The following is a 14,250-nucleotide window of genomic DNA, read 5'->3' as shown; positions in this document are numbered from 1 at the left end:
GATGAAGAATTCGAAACTGAATGTGTAGCGAATGTTTATAATGGTTTCACAATAAAATGAAATCGGCGTTACCGAATTTTAAGCAACAAATCTGTGTTTCTTGTGGACATAAGGCAAACTTACTTCTGGTCAGCTTAGTAAATTTACCGGTATATCAATTATCGTATTTATGTTGGAGGATATTTATTTAAGTAACTTTTTGTTTTGTTTTTATAACAACACTTGGGAAAAAATATAAGAACGGAAGTCTTGGGTAATAAGAAAACCCGCATCTTACAGAAAATTAGATCCATATAAACAAAGCTATGTACTGACACGTCTCTTACTAAGAAACTATTATCTTGTTCATAGTTAACCGTTGTTTATTAATCACCAGGGAAAGTGCATTTGATTTTCAAACTGTTATATATATTGTCTTACATGTAAAAAATAATTATTATGATCCAATTTAACTAATCATGTATCTAGTTGTTCAAAAATAACAATGTTATTTCTATTTAATTAATTTCTCTTAATCTGTGTTTTTTCCATATATCAACATTTTCAATTATTCAAATGCATCATCTGTAAATGAAAGTCGATGAAAACTTTAGTTCATTATAGATAAAAAATAGAGCATTATTTATTGCCAATTCATTATTAATAGAAATAAATCGAGCACTATTTATTGCCTATTCATTATAGAAAGAAAAAAATGGAGCAATATATATGTATTGCCTATTCTTTATACTTCAATATATGTCTTGCACTTATTTAATGCATAATCATAATATTTGCCCACTGAAAATCATTTCCTGCTAGTTTCAAACAGTATTTGTAAGTAGCGATTAATTGGTAGATTTTATTTAAAATTACAAAGCCATAAAAAGCTAGTTTTTGGCAATTTTAACATGATTAATTTTTACAAGAAGGCCTGATTACAATTCCTGTTTATCAGAAGACCAGCCATCTTCATAAATACTAAATTCAATACTAATTTAAGTACATGTATATAATTTTTGGCAAAAAAACTGATGAAGATCTAAGATATTTACAATTATGTCTTCCATAAATTAAAGGGGCCTTTTCACAGATTTTGGCATTTTTTAACTTATTCATTAAATGCTTTATATTGATAAATGTAAACATTGGATCGTAAAAGCTCCAGTAAAAAATCAAGAAAAAAAAGAAAAAGAACATTGCCCGGAATAGGTTTCGAACCAGTGACCCCTGGAGTCCTGCCAGAGTCCTGAAGTAAAAACGCTTTAGCCTACTGAGCTATTCCGCCGAGTACACATTCGTGACGTATTTTATACCTTAATTAAGCAATATTCGTAGTTTCACAAAATTTAACAACAAAAACGGAACTCACCAAATTATTCAATCGTTTCGCGTCGCAACGCTTTATAATTTTTAGGTTTTAAAATCGTCAAAAGATGCATATAATGGCTATATTAGAGCATGGTTAATGTTCAGTATTACTGTTTCCTCACAAATATCATAACTAAAACGAAAACTTACGAATCTGAAACAACTTTTTTCAATTTTGTCAATTTACCAAAGCGTGAAAAGATCCCTTTAAGGTCATGGACGCTATACCTTCCTCAGTGCAGACGGCCCAGCGAACACGAAAGCAAAATTTGTTTTTCTATGTAAATGAACATTTCTTTTTTTTATCCTTTTAAAAATGTATTGTCAAACAACAAAACACAATCAATGAGAAACAAACTAATTATTCTAGCAATTTGAATACATTTTTAACAAAACCTGTGTGCTGGCTATATCGATCATATGTAACCGTATAATATTGCGCTGCTTACTTCCCTTGGATATATCAGTGTTTGTTCACCTACGAATTTTAAATCGAGGCGTTTGCCGATATTATTATTTCGGCATTTTCTTCAGACGTTTATACCGGTTAATTGCCCCGGATAGTGTAAGTTTCCACATGTTATCAATGCTATATAACTTGTATTTTGATAAGGCAGTAATTATTCATGAGGTATATTCATTAATTCAGGTTTTTTAATGTTTTCAGTAAATGCTATTCGTACCCAAATTACGTCGTACCTACCCTTTCGACCCAGTTGAGGCTATATGTCCTATATGTTAGGGTAATTTCCAAAGCTTTTCTTTAATAACTCTGTCATTGTTAGGTATAGGATATACGTTTTACCTTTTTTCAGTCATTTAAAGTATTTTTTGATTACAATACATCATTTTCATTGTTCTTTACTGCAGAACTGAACGTCTTTTATTTTGTTTTATTGCAGCAATTTACCACATTCATCGAGTTGAATCTAAGATTAAATACTGAATACCACCACATACAGTGTTCTTTTTCGACACGATCGGTCCGCTATCTGTTTCCAGAACAGAAAAGTAAATTGACCTACACTTTGGTCTTTGCTAGTAGCAGATGCAGATGGAGATGACTGGTACTGGACATCGAACTAAATCCACGTTCAAAATTGGTCGCACTAAAGTCTCATCTGTATTTCAACCGGCTTAAGAAAGTTTATTGTATGTCAACACGGCATGTACGTCCGTTTTCTGAAAAAGGAAGGGCTCTTTTTGAAGAGATAATTGATGACTTTAGGAAGCGCTGTTCTGCTTCATGGCGCAAAGTGACTGAAAGTTTGTGCATAGTAAGTAGTTTAACTTATGAGAGTCTTGTTTGTGAAATCAACCTGATTGAACAGCAATTACCTATGAAAGTTACATAAAAGTTAAAGACGAATTTGAAATGAACTTAAAAAATGTGAAAAGTGAAGCAAGTCTTAAAGAATTATCGGCTCTCACTACAGACGTGTCGCTACAGGAAAAAGCAAAATTACACGCGCTGGAAAAGATTGACCAAAATAAACAATCAATATTTAAAAAAGTCATGTCCAGCATGAAGCCAAACTCTGTCCATGATGGTGTGAAGACACTAGCCGTACGAGTGAACTCATCGCATTGAAACAAGCAGAAGCCGAATCTGCCAAGATAAAAATGAAATATACTCAACAAGAAGCAGCTCTTTTGAAACAAAAGGCAGAATCAGAAGCGAATCTTCAAGTACTTTCTCAGCAAAAAGCTTTTGAAGCCGACGCTGCAGAAGTAAAGGTACTACAAGAGCATGATGTCGAAGGCTCTGATGGGTCAGAAAGTCATGTTGCACCAGACATTAAATTCAAATTGCAAACTTTGCCTGTTCTAAAACCTGACAATCTAGTTCAAGAATTCATCAAGAAATCCACAAACAATCCAACAGTATCTGACACTTATATGGGAGAAAATCTGTGCAAATTTCTCCTTAAAGACTAGGCTCTCTCGCGACTGACTATATTTAGTGACAAAACTGACTTTTTATCCCTGGAAATGTTTGTATTAATATGTAAAATAATGACAATTTATAATAGCTGTATTAATACAAGTATCAAAAATGTTGATTTTTAATGCAAAAAATGACTTTGTTTGTGAAAATGTTCATTTTAATACGAACAAAGATGACAGTTAATAATAGTTCGTATTAATACGAAATATAAAAAATGTTGATTGTTAATGCAAAAAAAAGACCTTTTCCCTGAAAATGTTCGTATAAATACCAGCAATGATGACATCTATGAATTTATCAAGTATTTCTGAAAAAAAATTATAGTGCGTAAATTTACGAAGTATGGTTATGTTAAGAATCTATGAATTAAACAAGTATTTCTGTTTTTTTTTAAGTGCGTAAATTTACGAAGTCTGGTTTTGTTAAGAATCTATGAGTTCACCAAGTATTTCTGAAATTGTTTAATAATGCGTAAATTTAGGAAGTCTGGTTTTGCTATGAATTTGCCAAGTACCGAGTATTTCTGAAAATATATAATAGTGTGTAAATGTACGACGTATGTTAAGAATATATGAACTGACCAAGTACATGACTTTGTATTTCTCAAAATTGTTAATGGAGCATTAATTTACGAAATATGTTTTTGTTGAGAATATATGAATTGACAAAGAACGGGGTATTTCTGAAAAAATATAATAGTGCGTAAATTTACGAAGTATGGTTTAAATTGTTAAGAATATATGAATTGACCTGGTATTTCTGAAAATTGTTAATAGTGCGTAAATTTACGAAGTAAGGTTTTTCTGAGAATATATGAATTGATGAAGTAATTCTGAAAAAAAATAATAATGCGTAAATTTACGAAGTATGGTTTTGTTAAGGATATGAATTGACATAGTATTTCTGAAAAGTTTTACTAGTTCGTAAATTTACGAAGTATGGTATTATTAAGAATATGAATTTACCAATTATGTCTGAAATGTTTTAATAGTGAGTAAATTTACGAAGTATGGTTTTATGTAGAAGAATATGAATTTACCAAGTATTTCTGAAAAGGTTAAATAGTGCGTAAATTTACGAAGTATGTTTTTGTTAAGAATCTATGAATTCACCAAGTATTTCTGAAATTTTTTAATAGTGCGTAAATTTACGAAGTATGTTTTGTGTAAGAATCTATAAATTCACCAAGTATTTCTGAAAGTTTTTAATAGTGCGTAAATTAACGAAGTATGTTTTGTTATGAATCTATGAATTCACCAAGTATTTCTGAAAGTTTTTAATAGTGCGTAAATTTACGAAGTGGGTTTTTGTTCAGAATCTATTAATTTACCAAGTATTTCTGTTTTTTTTTAATAGTGCGTAAATTAACGAAGTATTTTTTGGTTAAGAATCTATGAATTTACAAAGTATTTCTGAAAATATTAGTGCGTAAATTTACGAAGTATGGTTTTGTTAAGAAAATATTAATTGACCTCATATTTCGGAAAATAGTTAATGAATTGATCAAGTATTTCTGAAAAGTTTTACTAGTTCGTAAATTTACCAAGTATGGTATTGCTAAGAATATGAATTTACCAAAAAAATTTAATAGTGCGTCAATTTACGAAGTATGGTTTTATTTAGAAGAATATGAATTTACCAATGAAAATGTTAAATAGTGCGTAAATTTACGAAGTATGGTTTTGTTAAAAGTCTATGAATTAAACAAGTATGTCTGGTTTTTTTGAGGCGTAAATTAACAAAGTACTGTTTTGGTAAGAATCTATGAATTTACCAAGTATTTCTGAACATTTTTAAAAGTGCGTAAATTTACGAATAATGGTTTTGTTAATCATATATTTCTTTAAAAAAAAAGAATTTCATAAATTTATGCCACATGGTGACAAGCAATGAAAAAAACTACTGATTTTTCTCCCTTAAAATGTTCGTAAATTTACGAATAATTTCTTAGTTGATGTCAAATGTGTTCTTTTTGCATTAAAAATGTTCGTAAATTTACGCACTTTTTTTAGGAAATATACAAGTTTGATAATTTCTGTTCATGCATTTTGATTCAAGGTTAAATTTGTGTGCAATAAAAGTGAGAAAAAACACCTGTTTTTTTCATTTTCCAACGAAAAGAGGGAATATCAAAGGATATTCCCTCATAGAATTCCGATGCGTTATTATTATTTCAAGTTGAAAAACCCCACTTAAAACAAAGTTCATTTTTAGAAAAGATAAACCTTCAAGTTTAAGTTTCATAAATAATTTCCTGAACTTCATTTTTCAGTTATGCTTGTAACAATACTTATATTATTGTTTAAGGCATTTCTTTTCTCAAGTATTTTATACGCAAAACATATAGCAAACCTGTTAAGAAAAATACCGCCGAACTCAGTTAAAATGAGAGTGCACATACACTTAACACTATGTACTTAAAGCGCACGTCACCTACACATGCGCATTCAGACATGCGATAGTAGTACGATGTGATATCGTTGACCTATTTAGAAATATTGCGATTAAAATATAACAAATAGAGAAGCATAATTTACATCCTCGGTAACCCAGTGTTTATTCATTACGTCTTCTACCCGGATGAATGATTCTTACGTCACGTTTATATTTGTATTATCTTTACTAATATGCTTTCTTGAAAATAATTGCTGAACTTCATTGAATAAATTTGCTAAGCCATTTTATAAATGCGAGTTCGTAATAACGAATACAAATATGTGTGTTACATAATAATGTTTTAAACATTAATTCGTATACCGAAAAAGTGAAAACACGCTTTATAACGGTCAAGCAAGTGAAGCTGGCCTTTTCTACTTTTGGCACGAAAAACACGTGTTCAGCACAGAAGTGTTGAAATGCTTTGCAAGTATTGTTTATTAAGTTAATAGTGTGGATTACCTGCCCATGATCTTAAGTGCATGGCGCTTGCAAAGAGGAAAACAAGCCTTAAAACGGCAACCTGTGATGTGGAATTTGAAGTGATGTTTATAAACGTGGATGAGATAAAAATGTGTAATAGCCTATGATTCAGCCTTGTTTAGTAATAGTATCAGATACAATTTGAGTAGACAAACGTAATTTAAACACTTTGGCATATTAATAATTTAACTAAGACGTATCTCATCAATCGATTACATAATTTTATTTATGGAGAATGTTTTAAAAATAATAAAATGATATATCCTCGATTTAAGTATAAATATGTCGCTCATTGCACATAAGCTTCGTTATGTAGCAATGAAAGTATTTTGCTTTGAATAAGACACTGTGATATATGTTAATTTAAAACCTAATATGTCGAATCACATTACTCACCCATATTAGTTTCAGAATGGGACAATATTACAACTGACGCCAAATAATTTTATAAAAACATTAACAGTGCCGAGATTTCTGTTCAGAGCTGTCTTGGTTTCGTGAGAACGACGAGGCGAATTTTGCATTCAAAGAGACACAGCCTCAAAAGGTTGAAAACCTTACTTGAATTTGTAAGCGCTCAATCCCAATCAGGTTTTTAATTACAAGCGTCGGAATGGCTTGTCTGGTGACTTCTTCATCAAATAATAAATTGACTTAGTTATAGAACTTTAAATGAGTCTAACATTTTATGAACTTGTATGATCGCTAGCAAGTATATTCTTCCGAATTCACTAAGATGTTTGACATTTAAATCCTAGAATGCACATTTAAGCATTCATATGTGTTCCGTTTCAAAATAAGCCTCGTTAAGTAGCATCAAAAGTATATTACTTTAATGAGAAAATGTGATTTGTATATTAAAGCATGTTTTATCAATACGCCTTACCTAAAATAAACCATCGCTTCCGACATTATTTCAGTCAGTGCCAAACGTACTATCTAAGCACAAGCCGAGTACCAGAATATTTAGTAAACTGAAAATACAACGATTTAACGAAAAGTACCAAACGCATCAGGTTTGATAACGGGAACGCCGACGGCGTTGAACGTCCATTTGGCAAATACCGGGAAGTTTTTGCTGAAGTAAATGTTAAAGTAACAGTTGACTGAATAACAATCTAAAAGCTATCAAAAAGAAAAGCCTTTTTAGAATAAGTACACATAAATGAATCAAAAAGTGTAGAAATATTGCAAACCATCCTATATCAATCGGAAAATCAGAAATATCATCAATGAAGATCGGTATTTTGCGAGCAAGTAAATGTTCGGATGTAAATGTTATTTCTGATTGATTAGACTTTTATTTATGCTACTATTTTAATTAACCTTAGCATTACATAATCGTTTTTCATTATATATGATTGTATCGAGTTTCTTTTCTAATCCAATTAATGCAAAACATAATTTTAAATTTAGGGTAGCATTCACATGTATATTAATCAGCAATGCAACTAAAATTTGGAAGTTCAAGCACGATGATTTTGTTCTTGTTAATCCAATTAGCCTGTAGTTATATTTGTGATGTTCGATAAATTGAAATTAACTTAACCAATAGCTGGGGCAGAATGTTAACAGTTTGTTTCATACCCAGATCAATGTACCGGTATTGAAATTATAATAATCTTTCAATCGATAACAACATTAACAAGCATGTATTGCAAGTTTAAACAATACTTAATCATTTAATAGTATTTATGGCGAAATTAATAATAAAAGCACTTATCACAAACTTTCCACATAACACCAAAAACCTTGACTAGAATTAGTATTTACAGTAAATCTAAAAAAATACAGCAAAATACGTATGTAGCAGAATGTATGATGTAGCAAACACTTTACATTGTACTTGCCTGGTTCATACAAAGTGTTCGAATGTAAAAATCATTTTAATGATTAGTGTGATTATGGTTATTTTAAATAATCACCGTGATTATAGTTTAATAAGTACTGTAATATTACATATACATAAGAACAATAAGTATGGACCACGCAAGCCATATAAAATTCACTGAACTCGTATTGACAACGTTTGCTCACTTACACACATAATTACTTAACAATACGTACAGTATGCAATGCAAAACAATGGTAAATAAATTGAAATGAAGTCAAAATAATGTCAACATAAATAACAAGAAAACATAACATGTGAACATAAACATACAATGTGTGTTCAAAAGTAATCTAAACTATGAAACTAATTACACACTGTCCATTCCATTTTATAAATTTGTAATAATTATAATTATTATTTTGTGTTGTTGCATATCTTTTACAAAACTAAAATCAATAGAGAGATTTTGGATCGCATTTATTCGCCTTTATTCATAGAAACCATGTTGTAGATGATTGTCCTCTTAGTTAAGAGATTAGAACATTACTGTTTTAACTTATTAAACCTGGTAATATCTTAAGTGCAACACTTCTTTGTATGCACACAATTATATTACTAATCCTTCTCATCGTATTTTTCAGATGATTGTTTATTCTTAACAGTCGACACCTTAACTCTTTTCAGCTTCTCCTGCAGACCCTCAATGTAATCCTCGGTCAGATACAGAATCTGCCTTAAAGCAAGTAAGGCAATGATGCTCGTGTCAACGTCCAATTCCATCTCAGACACGTAGTTCTTTACCGGGAAGATGTTGTTAAACTGCAAACCGAACATCGTTGATACTTTCTCAACCACCTCGTGGATGCTTGCACTTTTAAACACGCTTTCAACTTTTGCTGCTACTTTCCTGCATGCTAGATCAACCTTGTTCAACAAAACGACTTGAGGAATCCCTTTAAAATTATTATAAAATAATAATAACGATAAATTATGAACATTCATACAATAATATATATGCAGTTTAAATTTGATTTGATTTGTCAAAGATTGTAAAATCGAATTAACAGAAACTGTGACTCCAACCATTATAATCTTTTTTTTTCTTAACGAACATGATCCATTTCATAAATGAGCGTAGACATCGATAATAATTCAAACTATAGATTTGGTCACATACCGCTTACCTTTGTGATTCATGATTTCCTGAATGCTGATAATTTTTTCAACGAGTTTTGGTGGCATGCCTTCGATGCAGGACGCGTCCACGACAAACGCTACACAGTGAATTTTATCTGCGAAAGACGGCTTTTCTACGAAGCCATGTGTTTCCGATGTTATTGGTAGAGCTGGGTTGAACTAAATAAAATATAGAAAAGTTCGTACATTTTTTTACTGAGTTGCAACACTGCTTTTTCAATTTAACTTGGGCAGAATACCCAAGAGCGAACAGGGAGATGAAGAAGATAAAAACAGGCCTAGCTGGAGTGGATTGAGCTGAAATGTATCAATATGGACAAAGAGATGACCTCATGTAGCAGTAAGAAGACCTGCCTACAACATCCTCAATACCCTCACGCAGACCAGCCAGCCCGATGCCACTGCTATAGCAGACGCTGACGGAAACCTGCTGTCCGAAAAAAAACGTATTTCTGTATAGTTCGACAGTATACCTCAGCGACCTCTTCACCTACCCGCTTGAACCAGACACTGTTCTCCTTTAATGATCCTAGACCAGAAGCGGAAGACGAAAGTCATTCACACTAAAGGCAGAGGTGGAGGAGGCAGTGCGCAGTTTGAAGACAGGAAAATCTCTTGGGAGTTTCCCTTCCGATTACGCACGGAGGGCAATAATCAATTTCAGCAGTGAAGGCAGAAGATCTAAGGAGAAAAGGAGTGTCCTAAGAAGTGTACCCAGTCTAAGGTCATCCCGCTGCCGAAAAAGGAAAACCACAAGCTTTGTGAGAATTAGCGCACCATAAGCCCCATCAGCCATCCCTGATAAGCTATGCTTCGATTGAAAAAATCCAAAGATTGGATGCAGAGCTGGGAGGATTACAGTGGAACACATTTCCTGCTTTATAGTAGAAATTAAGAAACACGTGCAACACCAACGTTAGCTTTTCAACAACTTTAAGAAAGCGTTCAACAACTTAACGCAAAATGGCCTATTGCAGTTCTGAGAGGATTCAACATTAATAAAGGGCTTGTGAAAGTCATTCTAAAACTCTATAGACGCGCAATACGTCTGAACGGAGAGACGTGTGTTCCTTAAGGACATCAGTTGAAGCTGTTATGGATGTCCGCTTTCACCCCTCCTGTTTAAATTTTTCCTTGAGAAAATACTGCGGGAGACCATCGAAGACCACCACATCTCTATCTCGATCTGTGGCAGACAGATCTCAAACATGAGATTCACTTAATACATTGATCATATGTGTGGCACCATTATTGATCTCTAAGACCGCACCAACATACTCTATAAAAAAGCAGGAGCATACAGGATGGAGGTCAGCACGAACAGAGTAGTGACCAGCTTTAAATACTTGGGAAGAACCCTGTTCAAGGATGGTATCAGTACCACTGATGTCAGAACAAGAATTTTCATTTCAACCGCGGCGGTGCACAGACTAAGCATGTTGTTGACAAGCTCCATCAGCTTTCCATTAATGAGCATGCTTTACAAATCGGTCATAGTATCTTTTCTACTATACGGCTGCGAAACCAGTGCGATTAACGCTGACACAGAACGCAAGACTCGTGCCTCTGGCTTGGTTTGGACTCGTCATCATGCACGACTTTCTCCATGGCACATCATGGGGAGATCGCCTTTGTGGCCAGAAGAAGAACAGCTGGATGTACAATTAGAAAGAGAGGACGCCCCGTCCCATGGATGAGCTCCCAGAAGCCCACAACATATCTGACTGGCGTAGGATCTCTGTGTCGTCGCCTCTCATTTATCCCGAACGGCCACAACGGTCAAGGGAACGGTGGTGATGATGATTAAGATGATAATGATGATACATTTTGATATCCTGAACGAGAATCGAACACCACACAGTTGTTCTAAGATATTCAATCACAGTTGTTCAAAGATTTTCAAACATATGACCCCAAAATGCAATTCATGTGCTAGTTTATTGCAAGATTATGTTTTCACTAGTTTATAGACAGGATATTCACTTATTATTTTATTGAATGACTCCATAAATTGAACAAAGCAGGTGGACACATTTCAAGTGTCCATCATTAAATTCCATAATTATTTCGACATATGTTTTGTACTTTACCTCATAGTAATCTGGCACGTGACCATCCAGCAGATAGTTGCACTCGAGGATGTTCAAGCCCTGTGTTGCCTCTAATCCCCGGGTGTCACAAAGCCGGAAATTAAGCGCCGACCCAGACCGACTCTTTGTCACATGAGGCGTGTACTTCAAATATAAACAAGGTCGTTCAACGCAAAAGTTTAAAATGAGTTGTTCGCAAGTTCAAACATCCGAAAGGTACCATTGTAATACAATTTATATTTGCACTTACTGAAAGTGGAATGATATTGAGTTCTAATTGAAGATATTGTTTATATTTAAATACTGTTTCGATAGTATTTGAAAAATATATCATACATGTTTGTTTTTGAACAAAGATGAAATGAATACATTTAAAAGAGGTTGTCAACATAGGAATTGCATTTATACTCTCTGAAAGTGTCAATATAAAAGCAAACATTATTATAAGATTGGTCAGAAGCGGACATACATGTATTTTCCATTGTCAAAAAATACAAATGATATATATTGATTTGTCAACTCAAAAATAAGTAAGCAAAATTAAAAAATAATAAAGAACAGTAAGTGTAGGTAAAGTGCTTTAGTTAACTAAGCAGTCCGATTAAATTTAATTAATGTCAAATACAATCATGGACTAATTTTCCTAAGCTATGCACCCACAGTAGTAATTTAAGACCGGAGAAGCAGTATAAAAGGGCCACAAACTCACAAAATGTCTTCTTTTCTGTTGTACACTGGTGTGTAAACAGCAGAAAACATAAATGATTATTTTCATAATATTTAAGTTTGTTTTTAATATTTTTCAATGAAATTTGGCATACATATCCTTTAGTATACAAACAATATGTATGTGTAATTTGGTGGTTGAAAGTTATATAGTTATTGACTTACAGAAAAAGTTTTTTGTTGGCTTCTTGAAATTCAAATTTCCCTGTAAATGCTAAGCACTGCCCACTTGAAAGGTTATGAACTCCTCTCAGCCAATAGCTAGCGAATGACTCAAATGAAGTTTACATGTAAATACAGATGCAAAGCTATACCAAATGGCTGTCTGCTCAAACACGTGTTTCTATTTATAAACACTCTCATGTTAGCAGCAAATCACTGGCAGATAAGCCCAGCCCACTAGTTAATGCAGGTTATCATTTTACCACCGCAAAATCAAGCAGTTGAGATCCGGCTTTTAAAACGTTGCCATGAGCATTGATACTTCATCACGTGATAAAAACGAAAGGTCTTTACCACAGTTGTGATGCTGTGTGAAGCTTTCCCGCTCCGAGCCCTTTGTGATATGCGGCCCTTGAAGATGGAGTTGATGGTGTTGTAAAAGCTCGACTTGCCCGACCCCACGGGACCCAACATCAAAACCCGGACCTCTGAAAGTCCCATCTCTCGGGGTGGCTTGAACGCAACGATGTCTTCCATGAGTGTCTCTAGGAACTTAAGCAGATAAAGAAGTTTATAACGTCTGGGTAAAAGTAAATTATTTTAATTTAATACTTCAAGTAGAAATGCTGGAAGGACACAAATACTATTCTATTTTAATGTTCCAAGATTGTCTATCAATCCAGTGACCTGTGTTATGATGTGTAACACAAGGGACGCAGCACTCAGATTTAATTTACATTAATAATATATATATTTTTTGTACAACTACATTGATTTTCCAAATAGATGAAACATATGTGCCAATAACAAAATAACATACATTTATAAAAAAATTATTAACTTTTTTAACCTTACTAACCCTAACCTTAAGTTAGAATTGGATGTCAGGGTGGGGTACTAACATTTCTTTAATTTTGGCATTCTATAAGTTCACATTATATGATACAAACAAGATTAGTCATACCTTTTCGTTCCACTCAGGTGTCTTTCGCCATGGAGTAACTTCACCATCTTAATTAGTGAAAAATAAAACAAATGACAGTTCATTCCAGTTAGTATCGTCTTTCATAATATTGTGGAGAAAAAAAAGAACTGCTAAAATAATTACATTTTTCAGAAAGTAGCAAGAAAGTGCGCCTACTACGTTTCTATGATTATTTTGTGTAAATGTTGACATGCAAGAGAACACACGCAATTAAAATGTATGAGATATCACCTGTCAGGCGGTAGACCTCTAGTTCTGTCACCGCCATTGTGTCGTTGTTGATCTGATCAACAGTAACACCTTGATTGCTGTAAGAGGTTCCCAACTTAATATAACCATTAAGTGTAAAAATGCCTCCCGCAGGGTTGATACTCCCACTAAAGGTGTACAGATCGTGACCAGAGCCAAATGTCGGCCCGTATGTAGCCAGTCCATACATCCCATTTACAGCATTGACTAATGGAAATTTAGTGAACTTTTCTGATCCAGAAAACTTCAGTTGAAACAGAAAGGCATTTCCATCTTGAATGTATGCGCCTGGGCTATTCCAGTTTGCACTAGCGTATCCACCATAAACAGAGCCCTGTTGGTTGTACAGCACCGTCACAGTGGGTCCCTGGTTGTCACACTTCTGGTGAAAGGTTGTAGCGTTACATCCATCCCTGGTTATCTTGTAGAGCAGGGTGAAGATCTTGGGTCCTGTTCCTATCCAGGATTCCAACTGATCCATAAATTTTCCAGTCAGCTGTTCCGTCATTTCCGTTCAAATGTGTTGGAATCTATACAGAAAGCTAAATTAACAAATATTTGTTGACAATATGTTTCAAAGATGGACACACTTATACAAATATGGGTCCTTTATAAGATGCCTGATGGTTTACTAAAATAAATATACGGGAACCTTTATAAAATTAAGGTAATATGTATGGTGAAGTAAAATGGTAAACTTATACCATAAGGTAAAAATAGCAAGAGCTTTATCCATTACTTATCATTAATCTAATCTCATGGTGCTTGTTAGAATTATGTAACCTGATAT

General features: G+C 33.4%; 1 protein-coding gene and 1 long non-coding RNA gene across 4 annotated transcripts in view; one reads left to right on the top strand and one right to left on the bottom strand.

Moving 5' to 3' along the window:
* LOC127880706 (interferon-induced protein 44-like) overlaps positions 1-14,250 on the bottom strand; it is a 312,687-nt gene that overhangs the window by 279,065 nt on the left and 19,372 nt on the right. Inside the window, exons 2-7 of one of the 3 annotated variants that reach the window (XR_008049701.1) lie at positions 13,443-13,990; positions 13,191-13,237; positions 12,581-12,778; positions 11,339-11,482; positions 9,236-9,407; positions 8,617-9,004 (exon numbers count right to left, since the gene is read on the bottom strand). Coding sequence is in view for 2 of the 3 variants with exons in the window: in XM_052428048.1 (XP_052284008.1) it covers positions 8,667-9,004; positions 9,236-9,407; positions 11,339-11,482; positions 12,581-12,778; positions 13,191-13,237; positions 13,443-13,968 (1,425 nt within the window). In the remaining variant the exon portion in view is untranslated. Of the gene's footprint in view, positions 1-7,879; positions 9,005-9,235; positions 9,408-11,338; positions 11,483-12,580; positions 12,779-13,190; positions 13,238-13,442; positions 14,003-14,250 lie in introns of those variants that run through there. The other 2 variants (XM_052428048.1, XM_052428050.1) reach the window with 2 other exon arrangements.
* Positions 1,836-4,025, top strand: LOC127880709 (uncharacterized). The gene is made up of 2 exons (XR_008049703.1): positions 1,836-1,915; positions 2,253-4,025. It is a non-coding gene; the product is annotated as an uncharacterized LOC127880709 (long non-coding RNA).

This window comes from Dreissena polymorpha, chromosome 5, assembly GCF_020536995.1.
Source record: "Dreissena polymorpha isolate Duluth1 chromosome 5, UMN_Dpol_1.0, whole genome shotgun sequence".
Taxonomy (NCBI): domain Eukaryota; kingdom Metazoa; phylum Mollusca; class Bivalvia; order Myida; family Dreissenidae; genus Dreissena; species Dreissena polymorpha.
This window is presented reverse-complemented; position numbering and strand designations above follow the sequence as displayed.